The sequence below is a fragment of the Vigna unguiculata genome, chromosome 10 (assembly GCF_004118075.2).
Source record: "Vigna unguiculata cultivar IT97K-499-35 chromosome 10, ASM411807v1, whole genome shotgun sequence".
In the NCBI taxonomy this organism is placed as follows: domain Eukaryota; kingdom Viridiplantae; phylum Streptophyta; class Magnoliopsida; order Fabales; family Fabaceae; genus Vigna; species Vigna unguiculata.
The window spans coordinates 22716697-22731827 of NC_040288.1; the positions used below are offsets into that span (position 1 = coordinate 22716697).

Here is a 15131-nt window from a genome sequence, read left to right on the forward strand (position 1 = left end):
TGTTACTCTCGTGTAGGGATATGAGAGAGGTAGGTTCATGTTCCGTGCTCACACTTAAGAGATGTTGCGTGCGGGAAGGTACATAGCTGGTGGATGACGTGTTTTGGACTACGACTGGGCAGGTTCGTAGAACAGGACTACGAGCAGGAGGGTTCGTAGAGGCAGAACCACGAGTGGGCAGGTTCGTGTGAGCATCATACACCCTGAATCTAAGGCAAACTATTTGTGTGTTGTGAAGGTTGAAAAGCCTTAGGGATAAGGTCTTGGCCAGGAACTAACTAGGATGAATAAGATGGGTTTATTGCTTTTATTTTGTTAACTTATATGTTATTTTGTGTATAAGCTCACCCTTTCTGTTTGTGATTGGCGATTATCGTGTGTTTCATTACACGGGAGCAAATGATGCTACAGGTGATGTTGTTGATGCGTAGATGCGGAGAAAGGGCTAGCTTGCGATACTATGAGCTAGGGAATTTTTTACTATGTTTTCATTTGTTTATCGAACTTTGGAACTTGTAATACATTATATTCTTGTTTCATTTAAATTTTGGAGCACTGGTTTTTATTTTAAATTTTTCCGCGTTTGGGAATAATAAAAATCATAACGTTTGAATTTCAACTCTTATTTAATTTATTTTGTTTTATTTAATTAAGTAATTTCCAGTAAAGATGTTACATTGTGCGTGAACTGTGTGGACAAATATCTTGTCATGCATTATGCTTCTTTTAGCAATGATTCCTTATCTCCTGCTGAAAGTAGAGGTTGAAGTATTTTATACTATTTTGAATATCCTTGCCCTTCTCACTTTGTCCAAATTTTCATTTATTTTGTTCAATAAGATTTTTTATTATTTTAGGTTTTAGGAGTTTAAAGAAGTAAGTTATGTGTGAAATTTCTTTGGATTGCTAAAGCAATTCACAAGCTCTAGTATTTCTTTGGATCATTTATTTGCTTTTACATCATAAACTATTTCCCAATTTCTTTATCCATGGTGATGTGGAGTAATTAATGCCAATGTACAATCATACACTCAATATATTAAATTAAGCTTTGAAAGTACTTGCTTTAAAAGAAAATCAGCTTCCAAGGCCCCACTTTTATTTTTCATTGTCAATTTATGGTCATATTTTGAACATTAGACGACATACTAGTTTTTATGGCATACCTCCTAGCTATGGCCAAGCACACTTAAGAAGAGTTGGAATCATTTGTGAAAGGTGGGCCCAAGCTCTTATCTTCATGGGCCACCAATGAGTTCATGTAGAGTAGGTTTATTTTGGGCATAATAGTATAGGATTTTCTTTTGGGCCTTATATTTAAGCCTAGGGTTGTAATGTAGGATTTTGGGCCTAAACGAGATAGGCCTAAGGAGACACTTGGATCTAGGGTAAAAATCCTAGCATGGAGCACAAACCTTTTAGAAGTTTGTGGGCCCTTGGCTAGAGTGGTTTTCAAGTTGCTCTCTTTTGTAAGACACATGCTTTTACCATGTGGCATGCTCCTAATGGAGATGATTAGTGGCTATGTGTCATGCTCCTAGTGGAGAGGATGAGTGGCCATGTGTCTTTCTCCTAGTGGAGAGGAATTTTGCCTTGGTCTCCACGTTTGTAGAATTAGGGTTTTGCTTCTCAATTTTTTAAATTCTAATTAATCTTTTTTTATATACTAATAAAAGTTATAATACATCACTTGACCAATATCATTTAAAGAACAAAGATTAACATAGATCTTGTATCTTTTGAATTTCAATATATGTTGGATGGGGATATAAAAAAATCATGGCAATTACATTAAATTTTTATATTATAGTAAATAAAATTTATTTATACAATTATAGTGAAAAAATTATAGTATGATAATGAGTTAGAAAATATAAAATAATTATATAAAATATATCAAAGTAGTATTCTACATGATAAAAATAAACAATAAATAAAAATATTAAAAAATTATTAATGTGTGTCTTATAAAAAATTTAGGAGACTATTGAATGAAATCGCACAATGAAAAATAAATGTACAATTAAGGGTATGATAAGATGAAAAATACCTTAGACATCTAAGAAAACTTTCCAAATATCAACATAGTCAATGGTTGAGAAATATAGAAACTTGTTTTAGCGAAATAAAAGAGTTTCTTCAAATGAAACAAAAATTAATATTACCTAGTAAATGAAATTTTTATGCTATTGAAAATTTAAATTGAGAGTGATAAACATTCTCATGTGAAAGGAAAATATGCAATAAATAAAAACATTAAAAAAGAATAGAAATATTCAAGTGTGAGACATAAAATACATTTAATTGATATACATCAATTGAACATAATTTCATAAAGGTTATGATAAGATGAAAAATATATTGGAGATGAGAATGAATTTCAAACCAAACAATTAGAAGAAATAAAAAACAAAAAAGTGTGTATTAATATATATATATATATATATATATAGTTATTTAATTGATTATGAATATTTTAATAGTTTAAACGGGGACGAGGATATGGCGGGAACAGGTATTACGGCAGGTATGGGGACGATGATGAGGCGCATATGTACATCTCCATACTTATCCCCATATCTAATTAAAAAAGTCAGAGATTCTCCATACCCATACCCAGTCAAAGCGGAGATTTCCGGTCGAAACAGAAACGGGTTCAGCAATACCCACAAAGGCAAGTTTATTTACCATCCTTACTTGTGTATTTGTAATTTTAGCTAGAGATAACAGTGATTAACATTATAGTAACTTATATATATATATATATATATATATATATATATATATATATATATATATATATATATATATATATATATATATATATTATAACTTATTACAAATTTAGAGGAGCTTATTCAAGCGTACCAGTATACTCTTCTGTTATGATTTTATTGTAACGAAATTTGTGTCTATTTTCTATTTCTATAATCACTATACTCATTTCTATATCTATAAAAAAAATGGGAAATGATATTTCAACAAAATAATTTGACAAGATTTTGACAATACACGTGCGGGGTTGGTTTCTTTGAAAACTAAAAGGGAAAAGTTAATTGGAGAGAGAAAGGGAGAAAGAGAGAAAGGGAAAAAGGAAAACAGGGAGAAGTGAAACAAAGAGAGAGAGAGAAAGCAAGTGCCCGTCGCCGGAGTAATCAGATTCAAAAATCCACGTACATGAAGTTCTCGCCGGCAACTATTTCGCTGTCCACACCAGAGGTCACTCACACTATTCTCATACACTATCATTCATCCAGACCGTTGCATTCAGAGTTGGGAGTGGGTTTGTGGAAACTACGGCCACCTTCCATCATCGACAACAAGGAACAATATCCCTTATTGAAATTGTATGTAGGACAATATCTGTTATGATAATGTCTGTTATGATATTTAAATTTTGTAACCAAGTGGAAGTGCAATTAGGAATTTGCATCACTGCTCCCTACAAATAAGTGGTTGACTCCCTAGTTTGTGATTGTTCTGATTATTTTTCCAATTGGCAATGAACAAAGCAACCACTTAAGTCAATGCATATTTGATGATGGAAAATAATTTCAAGTGTGTTATTAAAGTGAACGAAAATACGATTTCAAATTAACTATTAAAGAAATTTGAACCCTCGAAACATAATAACCAACATCAGTCCCCACATATTCATGTGTGACTCCCCACAAATGCATTTGTCACTCCCCACTGAAGACAACCAACAACTTTATTTGATCTGCAACCTATAATGACAAAGTTTGACGTTACTCCCCACATACGTATGACTTACTCCCCACATGTGTTTCAGTTGCTTTTTTAGCCTATTAATTGTGCAGTTAGACAAACTAGCCACTTTAGTGCATGCAGTTTTAATGATGGAAAGGACTTTATGAGTGAGTGAATGGATGATGAATGATCGAAATAGGAAATTTAAATAAAGTTTATCAAAATCTACAACCAATAATCATAAAGTCTGACGTAACTCCCCACATACGTATGAGTAACTCCCCACTTTTCATACAATTGTTTATTTTGGCTATTGTGAGGTTAGACTACCACCCAATTCATTGAATGAGGATTGAATGATGGAAAAGAATTTATGTGTGAGTGAATGAATGACGAATGATCCAAACACGAAATTTTAGTTAACTATATTGAAATCTGCAACTTTTAAAAATAAAGTTTGACGTAACTCCCCACATACGTATGACTTACTCCCCACTTTTGTTTGAGTTGCGTTTTTAGCCTGTTGTGCAGTTAGACAAACCAGCCGCTTCAGTGCATGCAGTTTTAATGATGGAAAGGACTTTGTGAGTGAGTGAATGAATGATGAATGATCGAAATAGGAAATTTAAATAAAGTTTATAAAAATCTGCAACCAATAATCATAAAGTCCGACGTAAGTCCCCACATACGTATGAGTAACTCCCCACTTTTCATACAGTTGTTTATTTTGGCTATTGTGAGGTTAGACTACCACCCAATTCATTGAATAAGGATTGGATGATGGAAAGGAGTTTGTCTGTCAGTGAATGAATGATGAATGATCCAAACACGAAATTTAAATTAACTATATTGAAATCTGCAACGTTTGAAAACAAAGTTTGACTTAACTCCCCACATACGTATGACTTATTCCCCACTTTTGTTTGAGTTACGTTTTTAAGCTTATTGTGCAGTTAGACAAACTAGCTGCTTCAGTGCATGCATTTTTAGTGATGGAAAGGACTTTGTGAGTGAGTGAATGAAAGATTGAAATAGGAAAATTAAATGAAGTTTATCAAAATCTGCAACCAATAATCATAAAGTCCGACGTAACTCCCCACATACGTATGAGTAACTCCCCACTTTTCATACAGTTGTTTATTTTGGCTATTGTGAGGACGAAATCTTTGCCGGCGAGAACTTCATGTACACGGGTCTCTAAATCTGGTTACTCCGACGACATGCACTTGCTTTCTTTCTCTCTCTCTTTGTTTCACTTCTCCCTTTTTTCCTTCTTCCCTTTCTCTCTTTCTCCCGTTCTCTCTCCAATTAACTTTTCTCTTTTAATTTTCAAAGAAACCAACCCCGCACGTGTATTGTCAAAATCTTGTCAAATTATTTTGTTGAAATATCATTTCCCAAAAAAAATTGAAGTAAAAATTGTGTTATTATTAAGAATATAATGTTAAAAATATATGCATATCCTTTTCTTCAAAATCAAATAACAAATAAAAAAATATAAATGTATAAATTTCATAATAGAATAGCAAATAAATTAAGAGTGTTTTAGTAATTAAAAATGAAAATGAGTATGAAGATGAGTTCCCGACATAGGTACTGCATACTTATTCTTGTACCTGTTTTAAAAAGCCAAATATTACACATACTTACACTCAGATCCATACTTACACTCAGATCCAATCAACTTAAGTATTATCTATCAACATTGGAGGATAGGTGCAAACAATACTCATGTATACAGGATTTTTGTCATCATAATGTATATTGTGACAATGCCATATGTGTATATTATGATACATATATCAAAGGTAATTTTATTTCCAAAACACATTTTAAATTATTTCATTATTTTTGTTGTAATCTTTGTTATGATAAACAAGGCATCAAAATGTAAAATAATCATGAAACTCAATATAGAACATATATAAACATGTTATTAAATGGAAACATCATCAAATTCTTAACATTAATTACATGTAAACATGATTCAAATTCTTAGTAATGTCACGTGGATTCTGTTCTTATTCGTGCAACACTTTCAAGTTTACAAATAGCAAATTGAACTAGAAACTTCCAAATGGACCTTTTTCAATACAAAGGGAGAGTTGGAAAACATGTATGTATAATCTTAGCAATGAAATAAAACCAAGTCATGCGCCAAGAAGCATTTATGCAAAGCACTGTTGTGAAACCCATCAGTATTACTATGTAAGATGATATGAAAGTCCAATAGAATGCTCCCATGTCAATCATTGTTTCCTTTCCTTCTATGTGATTCAATTGTGATGGAGGTGAAGCTTCACACGTATGCGTTAGGAGTTCAGCACAAAGAAAAGGATTGCCTAGGTAGCTGTTTTCAACAAAGGTTCCAAATTGACCAGTACTAGGGGCAACTCCAGAAAGATTATTAAATGACACATTGAAGATTGCTAAGTTGTTCAACTTGACCATTTGAAAGGGTATCTCACCACTGAGATTGTTGTAGGACAGGTCAAGGCTCTCAATTTGGGCAAGATTAGAAAAAGTATTTGGAATAGAACCAGACAAGTAATTATGAGATAGGTTCAGGACTCGAACTTTTTGCATGTCTCCAATTTGAAAAGGGATGCTACCTCTTAACATATTGCATGATAAATCCAACCCAGTCATTTTCTCAAGGATGAAGCCTTTGTAAGTGTAAATATTATTCTTTGTTCTAACTTCAACAGCAGCGTTTATGTCGTCATTTTGATAATCAATTGAAGGCATAAACAATGACACACTAGCATTCACCGCAGATTCTATCGGTGAATTGAGCAACACGGTTGAGAATGCAACTGTTTGGGCGGAAGAATCATAATTCTCTTTTATCCCAAATGAAATGTTGTTGAAGCAAGATGGTATTGAACCCTTGAGCTTATTGCGTGAAAGATCTATAATGGTGATTTTTGGTAATTGGCATAATTGAATTGGGATGTGACCAACAAAATTGTTCCCTCCAAGTAAAAGCACTCGTAAATTTGACAGTCTCTCAATCATGTAAGGAATGTTTCCAGAAAAATTATTATCCCTCAAGTCTAGAGTTGTTAGGCTTGAGCTCTCAAAGAATCCGAGAGGTATGGAGCCTGAGAAATCATTCTTTTGCAAATACAAAAACGTCAAGATTGATGGATTAAGGAGTGAGATTGACCCAAATAATTTATTTTGTGAAAGATCCAACACAAAAAGCATTACAAGGTTGGAGAACTCAATGGGGATCTCACCTTCCAACTGATTATTTCCCATAAGAAGGACCCACACACGTGACCACTTTGCAATTGTACTAGGAATTGAGCCTGAGATTGAATTGTTGGATATGTCTACTGCCATTAATTCTTCACCATTCAAATTTTCCAATACTTCTTTTAGAGTGCAATTGAGGTTGTTGTTATTGACAAACAATTGTGACAACTTTGTAAAATTGGAAAATTTAGGAATATTCCCACGGAAATGATTGTTGGAAAGCCTCAATTCTTCAAGGCTAATGCACCCGATTGTTAATTGATAAGGTAATTCACCTGAGAAGTGATTGTGAGACAAGTCCAAGAAGGAAAGTTGTTTCATTTCACCCATTGAAGTAGGTATACTTCCTTCAAAGTTGTTTGTTGACAGATTTAACGTACTAACCAAAGGAAGGAATGTACCAATATCTTTTGAGAGAGAACCAGAAACATTGTTGTTTGAGATATCTAGCCAAGTTATATTTTTTCTGACGGAAGACAATTGAAGGTTTCCTTCAAATAAGTTATTCGCAACCAAGAAATATTTGAGTCTTGAGTTATTTTGAATCAACCAATTTGGAAATGCTCCAACCAATTTGTTTTGAGAGAGGTCGATGTAGAGCAATTCTTTCTGATATTGGAGAAAACTTGGAATAACACTTCCTTTTTCTAGATTTAAGTTGCAACTTCGAAGGATGAGAAACTTTAACTGAAATGTTGGAAACCATTGCTCATTTTCACTCTCAACTTGTGTTTTAGGACTTGTTGAAGAAATATATAGAACTTGAAGTTTTGAATGGTTAGCCAAAATGTTCAATGAAAATGAGCCTCGTAAGTTATTGTCAAAAAGAGACAAATATGAAAGGGATGACATATTTCCAATGAAGGATGGAAATTTTCCTCTAAATTGATTTTTTGAAAGATCAAGAACTTGCAGGTTTCTGAAGATGCTTAGACACTCTGGAATTTGACCGCTAAACCTATTTGAGTTGAGACCTAACTCTATAAGATCTTGAATTTCACATAATCCTACAAAAAAAAATAATAAAGTCATTGTTTTATTAAGGTTTTATAATAAGAAATAGACCTTAACTAGGGAAAAATAATTACACCATTAAATGTTAGGAAACATTATAAGGTTAACCGACAACATGAACTATTATTTTAAGTTATCACTTTTATAAACATTTATACGTTGATTACAAGATAAGATATCACAAATTTACCTTATCTAAATAATAATATACGAAGCATTTATATGTATGTATATTTTTGTATACTTGTATGATATTACCTTCAATTGAGCCGTATAAATTATTTGAACCCAAGTCTAACACCTTCAACCTTTGCAAATTTTTAATATCTGCAATAGAAAAAATATTGTTAAGAGACAGAATGATTTTTATGAAAGAATTGATGTAGATTAATAGTTTAATTGTTATATTATTTTAGTTTTTTAATATATTTTAAGTAATGGTGAATAAAAAGTACTGAGCTCATTTGTTTAACTTTTTAGGAAAACAAATACGCTTGTAATGTTTTTATTTGGCTTTGTAACTGCATTCAAATACATTTAGGAAAATTCTTTTGTAATCCCTAAACATTGAATATGAGATACTAGAAAACGATATACTAATTTACTATCCTAACAAGTTATAATAATTTGAAATTTAGTCTTTAGGAATTAAATTCATATTTTATTAAATTTGAGAGTGCAAAATATTTTTTAAAAATTTTAAGAAACTAAAAAATATTTATCCCATATTTTTAGGGAAAAAACATAATTAAACCAAATTAAAATAAACAAATTAGCAAGTAAAAATGAGATGTTTGCATAAATTTCTTATTTTATCGATATAAAACTTTCTGAACATTTTTTTTAGATAAATGTTATGGTAAAAAGTTATTTATTCTAAAATTAGTCACTACCTTATTAATACTTTCCAGTTTATAACATTGGATTGATATAAACAGGGACTTGTATATCTAAATCTTAAACAAAGGTTCATGTTAGAATACTAATGTGAATTTATATATACAATAAAATGTATTTGAAAAAAAAAAGGGGGGTTTTTTTACATGTAGGTGTAATTTTCAACAAAAAATATGGAAACAGGTAAATTTTAAAAATTATATGCATACGAGTAAGTCATGTTTTCTTCAATGTCGAGTAGCCGTGCATGCATGACACTACTTCAGACTTCTTCAACTTGTCTTACATTGTTTCTACTATTTCTTTCTTTTTTCGAATTTGAACTAAATTGTGTATGGGTGACACAATTTAAGTGTAATATAAGAACAGCTGAAACCATATCATTATTGCATGACTTCAGTTCAAATGAAATTATACCGAAATCATATTCATTTTGCATGACTTCAATTTAAATAAAATTATACTGAAGTTGTATCATACTTGAACAACTTCAATTCAAAACAGATTATAGTGAATTGTGCTACTATTGCATGAGTTCAGTTCAAATTAAGAAAAAAATTACAAAACAAAAGAAGTTGTATAAAATGAACACAACTTCAACTTTAATAAGTATGAAGTTGTATGATGCATACACGACTTCGTCACAATAAAAACGTATCATGCAAGCATGACTTATCTATATACTTAAACTTTTTAAAATTTGTCCATTTCCAATTTTTTTGTTTAAAACTACACCATATTGGTGAAAAGAACGAAGAAAGCATTCCCATTATGTGAACTTAAGATTGTGATTATAAATAAAAAAGTAAAAGAAGAAAGAGGTCCATACCCATATCAGATAAATTACCATTCATTGTGTTATCTGAAAGTTTTAAGTTCTCCAACTTCATCAATCTTGGAAATCCTTCAAAGAAACATATCCATTACAAAATTCTACTTTTTGCTTGAATCAAAATTTGAAGTAGAAAAAGGAATTGGATGAAATAGTGAAGTAGGAAGGAGAAACTAACCTTTACCAATCCAACCTTCATAGTCATTATTAGACAAGTCAAGGCTGAGCAATTCTTGAAAAGGACTATACAATGAACCGTTTATCAAATGAGAACCTCTTGAATTGAGACTGTCCAGAAACAAGTGTGTTACATGTTGTTGAGTTGAGATATTGGAACATTTGACTCTGTTCCAAACACAACAATCACTACTTCTATTTTCAACCCATGAATCCAATTCCAACTCATTCCACTCTTCACGACCTAGAGATAAGATATAGCTCTTGATTTGAAGTAGACCAATTCTCTCATTCTCCAAGCACCCATCACTCTCTAAAACTGCCACACAATACAACAACAAACTCACTATCACACCCAACCTCATTTTTAAGCAACTATCAACTCATTTCCTTCCACTTCTTACCAATAAATATACGATACAAAACTGCGAAAGTTGAACATAGAAAAATTCAGGAGAGTTTCTGTTTCCATTTCAAATTTTTAAGAAGTCTTTGCCGTGAGATTCACTTGACCGTGATTGTAGCATTAAAGAACTTGGAGCGTGTTTGTTCATTACTAATTTCCAATCACAAGAGGATTTCAAAAAGAAGATTGAAATTAATGAGAGGAGTGGGACAAAGGATTTCAAAAAGAAGTTTGAAATTAATGAGAGGGGTGGGACAAAGTTTTTTCCTTTGTCAAACGAAGGTGCTGCCAACCAAATTAAGTCACATCCTATCTCACTTTAGAGTCCAATCCGTATGTACTCATCATCTTCCAATTTGCTGCTTTCTTCTTCTTTTTTTACTAAATTTAATACCACCACTATGTACTATACTTCTTCCATGCTGTCATCAAAAGAACTGAACGCATCCATCTAATGTAAAAAATTATTCTTAATCCTTAATTTACACACAAATAAACGTTTTTTTTCTTCTAATATTCGTGAAATAAATTACTTAAACATAGTTATATTTTTGTTTTATCAAGAGTAAAGAATATATTAAAGGAGAACACTTGATTTGTACAAACACTTTACAAAAACACATAAAAGGAAGGTTATGAAAGGGTACAGAACAAGGATTCATAAACACAGTGACGATAAAAATATAACAATCTACTCAAGTTCTAACAAATTGAGGTGACGTACTCATCCTCTCTTTGATCCTAATATCATGCAATGGTTTTATGACCTTCAATTAAATTACCACGACATATATTCGACATAAATTTATCTTTTTAAGAAAATTAAAACACATATCAATATTTTTAGTTGTTCCTACTAAATAAATACTAGTGTTGGTGTCCGTACAGGGTTGGCGATACTAATTGAGTTAACTTAATGGCAGAGTTAACTTAATGGCAGACGTTGATAGAGTCAACTTAGGTGAAACTAATATAACTCAAAAGATTAATTTTTATTTTAAAAAAAATTAAATGTGTAAAATTATTTTTAGCTTTTATAATAAATAAATAATTGTATTAGTGTCACTTAATGTTAGACGCTAATAGAATTGATTTCAACTTTGTGACAACAAGGCGAGATGGGGATAAGTTTCGTTATCCCATACTTATCATTATAGAAAAAATTTATCTTCATCCTCGTACCCAAACTCAACCGGTATCAAACTTCTGTCTCGTTCTCATCTTCATCGAATAATGGGTATATACATGTAGCCATACCTGTACCCATTTTCTTACTTTTTCAATATTAATCACTACAAGAATACAAGATATTAGAGTCGAAAATACTGTGTTCGTTGATGAATGGGACACTATTAGAGTCCATGTTAGAGTGGGTTAGACTACAATAATAAATTCAGTAAGGTAGTGTCAGCTACGCCAACATTCATAGGAGGCTACAGACTGCATAAGATTAAGAAAATAAATAAATAAATTTTTGTGATAGTAAAGTTAACTCTTGTTTAAATATTTAAAAGGAAGGCTTCCATTGACCGACACAAATGGAAAAAATAAAATTGAAAATGAAAAAATAATAAGTTAATCGATTGAGCGTGGTTGAAGTTGATACGACACTAATATTAAAACAATAATGAATCAGGGTTTTGTTTGATGTGAAGTAAAGTTAGGTAGGAAACATTTCTGTATCGTCCAGGGAATGGTCAGGGAATGGCCGACCTCAACATGCTCATTTGGATTCCGACTTGATAAATATTTATCATAAAACAACGAGTTTCAGTCACAGGCCGAGGTGATGAGCATTTGGGCTGAGGTGGCCGAGGTTACGAGCATTTAGGCCAAGGTGGCCGAGGTGATGAGCATTTGGACTGAGGTGGCCGAGGTGACGATCATTTAGGCTGATGTGCCGAGGTGACGATCATTTAGGCTGATGTGGCCGAGGTGACGATCATTTAGGCTGATGTGACCGAGGTGACAATCATTTGGGTGGATGTGGCCGAGGTGACGAGCATTTGGGCTGAGGTGGCCGAGGTGATGAGCAAATATCCCTGGATTTTAGGAATAACCACCCCCTCATGCAAGATTTCAAGAGAGAATAATGGAGAAGTGAGTAGGTTGGTTAGCTAAAGATCTAGCAGTAAGATAGTAGTTTTAAAACTGAAAGACCCTATATATACATAAGAGACGGGTGAAAGAGAAAAGATTCTTTTACGGCAGAGTTGATTCTCAGTTCTGGTTCGGTCCCCAATTCTAGACTGGAACAATTCCCCATTTATCTTTTCCTCCCCTGTGCAAAAGCCTGAAGCAGATTATCATTTCGTGGTAACGTGGTGTTGAGAGGCGAAGGTGCAAAAGCCGCTAAAGTAGACGACCATGCCTTTGTTTAAGGCCGGTCGGGAGAGCGGTGGGGACGGTAGTACGTGAGGGCGATGGAGATCTGCACACAGTAGACGAGTGACGAAGATTTGGGAGCAACGAGCTCGGATTCAGGCTTTTCTTGGAGGCTTTAAATGTCTTTGAAAGATGAGCAGGTGAAGCTTAACGAGCTAGATCGAGAATGTGACAATGTTGATGAGGAGACAGTGACTGAATTTGACATTGAAAATTGTACTTCCGGGAGTTGAAACCTTCGACCTAAAGGTGAGTTGTGCCATATTGTAAATTTGAAATTTCTATATTATTTGATTTTGACATAATTTTATGACTGGAATTAGTTTGTGTTTTGAATCGAATCAATTGGTCTTAAGTGAAGTACAAGTTTTTGGTGTCGAGGTGAAGTTGTATTGGCAGCTGCAATCCTTACTGTTCACTCGTCAAGTAGTGATATGTTATGCATTTGCAGGTTTAGTTGATAAACATTATTTAGTGGGTAGCGGTGAGAATCAAATGGCCATGGCCACAAATGTTTTGGGTCCTCAGAACATCACCGATAAGCCATCGTGAGCGCACCGGTCAAGACTACCAAGACGGTGAACAAAGTGGTGCGCCTAAGAGGTCTTAATTTATTTGGCGGCTCAAGGCTAGCAATGATGTTGAGACCTTGGGGCTTCCATTCCGCATTGCAGAGTACAAAACTTGTTCAAAGCCTGGGAAACGTTGAAGCAAATGGTTGGTTTTCTCATAAAGTCTTAGTCATAAACATTCACTTCATTTTCTTTAAAATTTTATTTTTTAGACAAATATATTTTATACTTAACCCATTATTTATTATTTTTATCTTTTAAATAGGCAGCAAAATTAGAATTTATATGTTTCTAAAAGTAGGAGTTTGATTTTTATGAGTTAGATTCATTTTTGTTAATTAAAATATGATTTGTATTCATTTATGTTTATGGTAGTACATGAAGGATATTTATTTATTTATGACATAATGAAGCAGCACTGCATTGGAAAATAGCTCCTGCCACTGTGAGCTGGACCCATGGAAGATACTAGTAAAACTTTGATAATATAATAGGAGGGATGAATTTATTGTCATTGTTCAAGTAACCAAAGCTTTTAATAAAAGGTTTTATAATCCTACAACAGTGTTGACAGACGTTTCACGATATATTATTTAAAAAAAAATAGTAAGCAACGGTTGGACTGACTCTATTTATGTCATTAATTTTAGGGTTAAATATATTTTTAGTCCCTCAAATTTCAGTGAATTTTGAAATTAGTTCTTTTTCAAAATTTAATACTAATTTAGTTCTTCATTTTTAGAAATGTATGAATTTAATCTTTCTTACCAAATTTTGTTAAGTTTATCTGACGTATCAAGCGTATTTCATGATAGTATTTGAATTGTTTATACCATTTGACACACTTTCGCTTTAATGTTAACTTAAATATTATCATAAAATGCATTTAAAATGTTAAATAAACTTAACAAAATTTGATAAGAAAGACTAAATACACACATTTCTAAAGATGAAGGACTAAATTGATATCAAGTTTTGAAGAGGGACTAATTCCAAAATTGATTGAAACTTGAGGGACCAAAAGCATATTTAACCCTTAATTTTAAAACATAAATTAATGTAGTGTGGGTCATATGTTGGCCTAACCGTCGTTCGGATACTACAACCCACTAAAGCGGACATAGTTGCGTCAGTTTTATGACTTTGAATGGGTTTAGATAGGAAGCTTTTCTTGTAATGAATTAACTAATATTTATAAAATAATAAAAATATTACGATAAAGAAAACATAATATTATCAAATATTCAATATTAAGAGAATGGTTGTTCTTTAATATCAAATATTTAGAAAGAAATTATAATTGTATACATTTTAAATTAGAATACTGAGTAAATAAAATACAAGATCTATAGTAAATAAAATACCAATTAATTAAATTTTAAATTATAGTAAATAAAATTTATTTATACAATTATAGTAAGAAAATTATAGTATGATAATGAGTTTGAAAATAAAAAATAATTATATAAAGTATATCAAAATAGTATTTTGCATGATAAAAATAAATAACAAATAAAATTATTATAAAATTATTAAATGTGTGTCTTAAAAACAATTTGATAGACAATTGAATGAAATCGGACAAAGAAAAATAAATGTATAATTAAGGGTATGATAAGATGAAAAATACCTTAGAGATCTAACAATTTTTTTCAAATATCAACATAGTCAATGGTTAAGAAATAACGAAAATTGTTTCAGCAAAACAAAAGAGTTCTTTAGATGAAACAAAGATTAATAATAATAATAATACACTAAAGATGATAAATTTTTTATATTATCTAGTAAATGAAAGGTTTATGCTACTGAATAAATATGAGAGCGTTAAACATTATCATGTGAAAGGAAAATATACAAATGTGAGACATAAAAAATA

General features: G+C 31.9%; 1 protein-coding gene across 1 annotated transcript; it reads right to left on the reverse strand.

Moving 5' to 3' along the window:
- Nucleotides 1-5702: 5702 nt before the first annotated feature.
- On the reverse strand, nt 5703-10389 carry LOC114166665 (receptor-like protein 9b). Its single transcript, XM_028051428.1, has 4 exons — nt 9894-10389; nt 9713-9787; nt 8245-8313; nt 5703-7979 (listed from the first exon to the last, which is right to left on the reverse strand). Exons 1-4 carry the CDS (start codon nt 10255-10257, stop codon nt 5800-5802), a joined length of 2688 nt encoding a protein of 895 aa, XP_027907229.1. The 5' UTR covers nt 10258-10389; the 3' UTR covers nt 5703-5799.
- Between the last annotated feature and the right edge of the window lie 4742 nt (nt 10390-15131).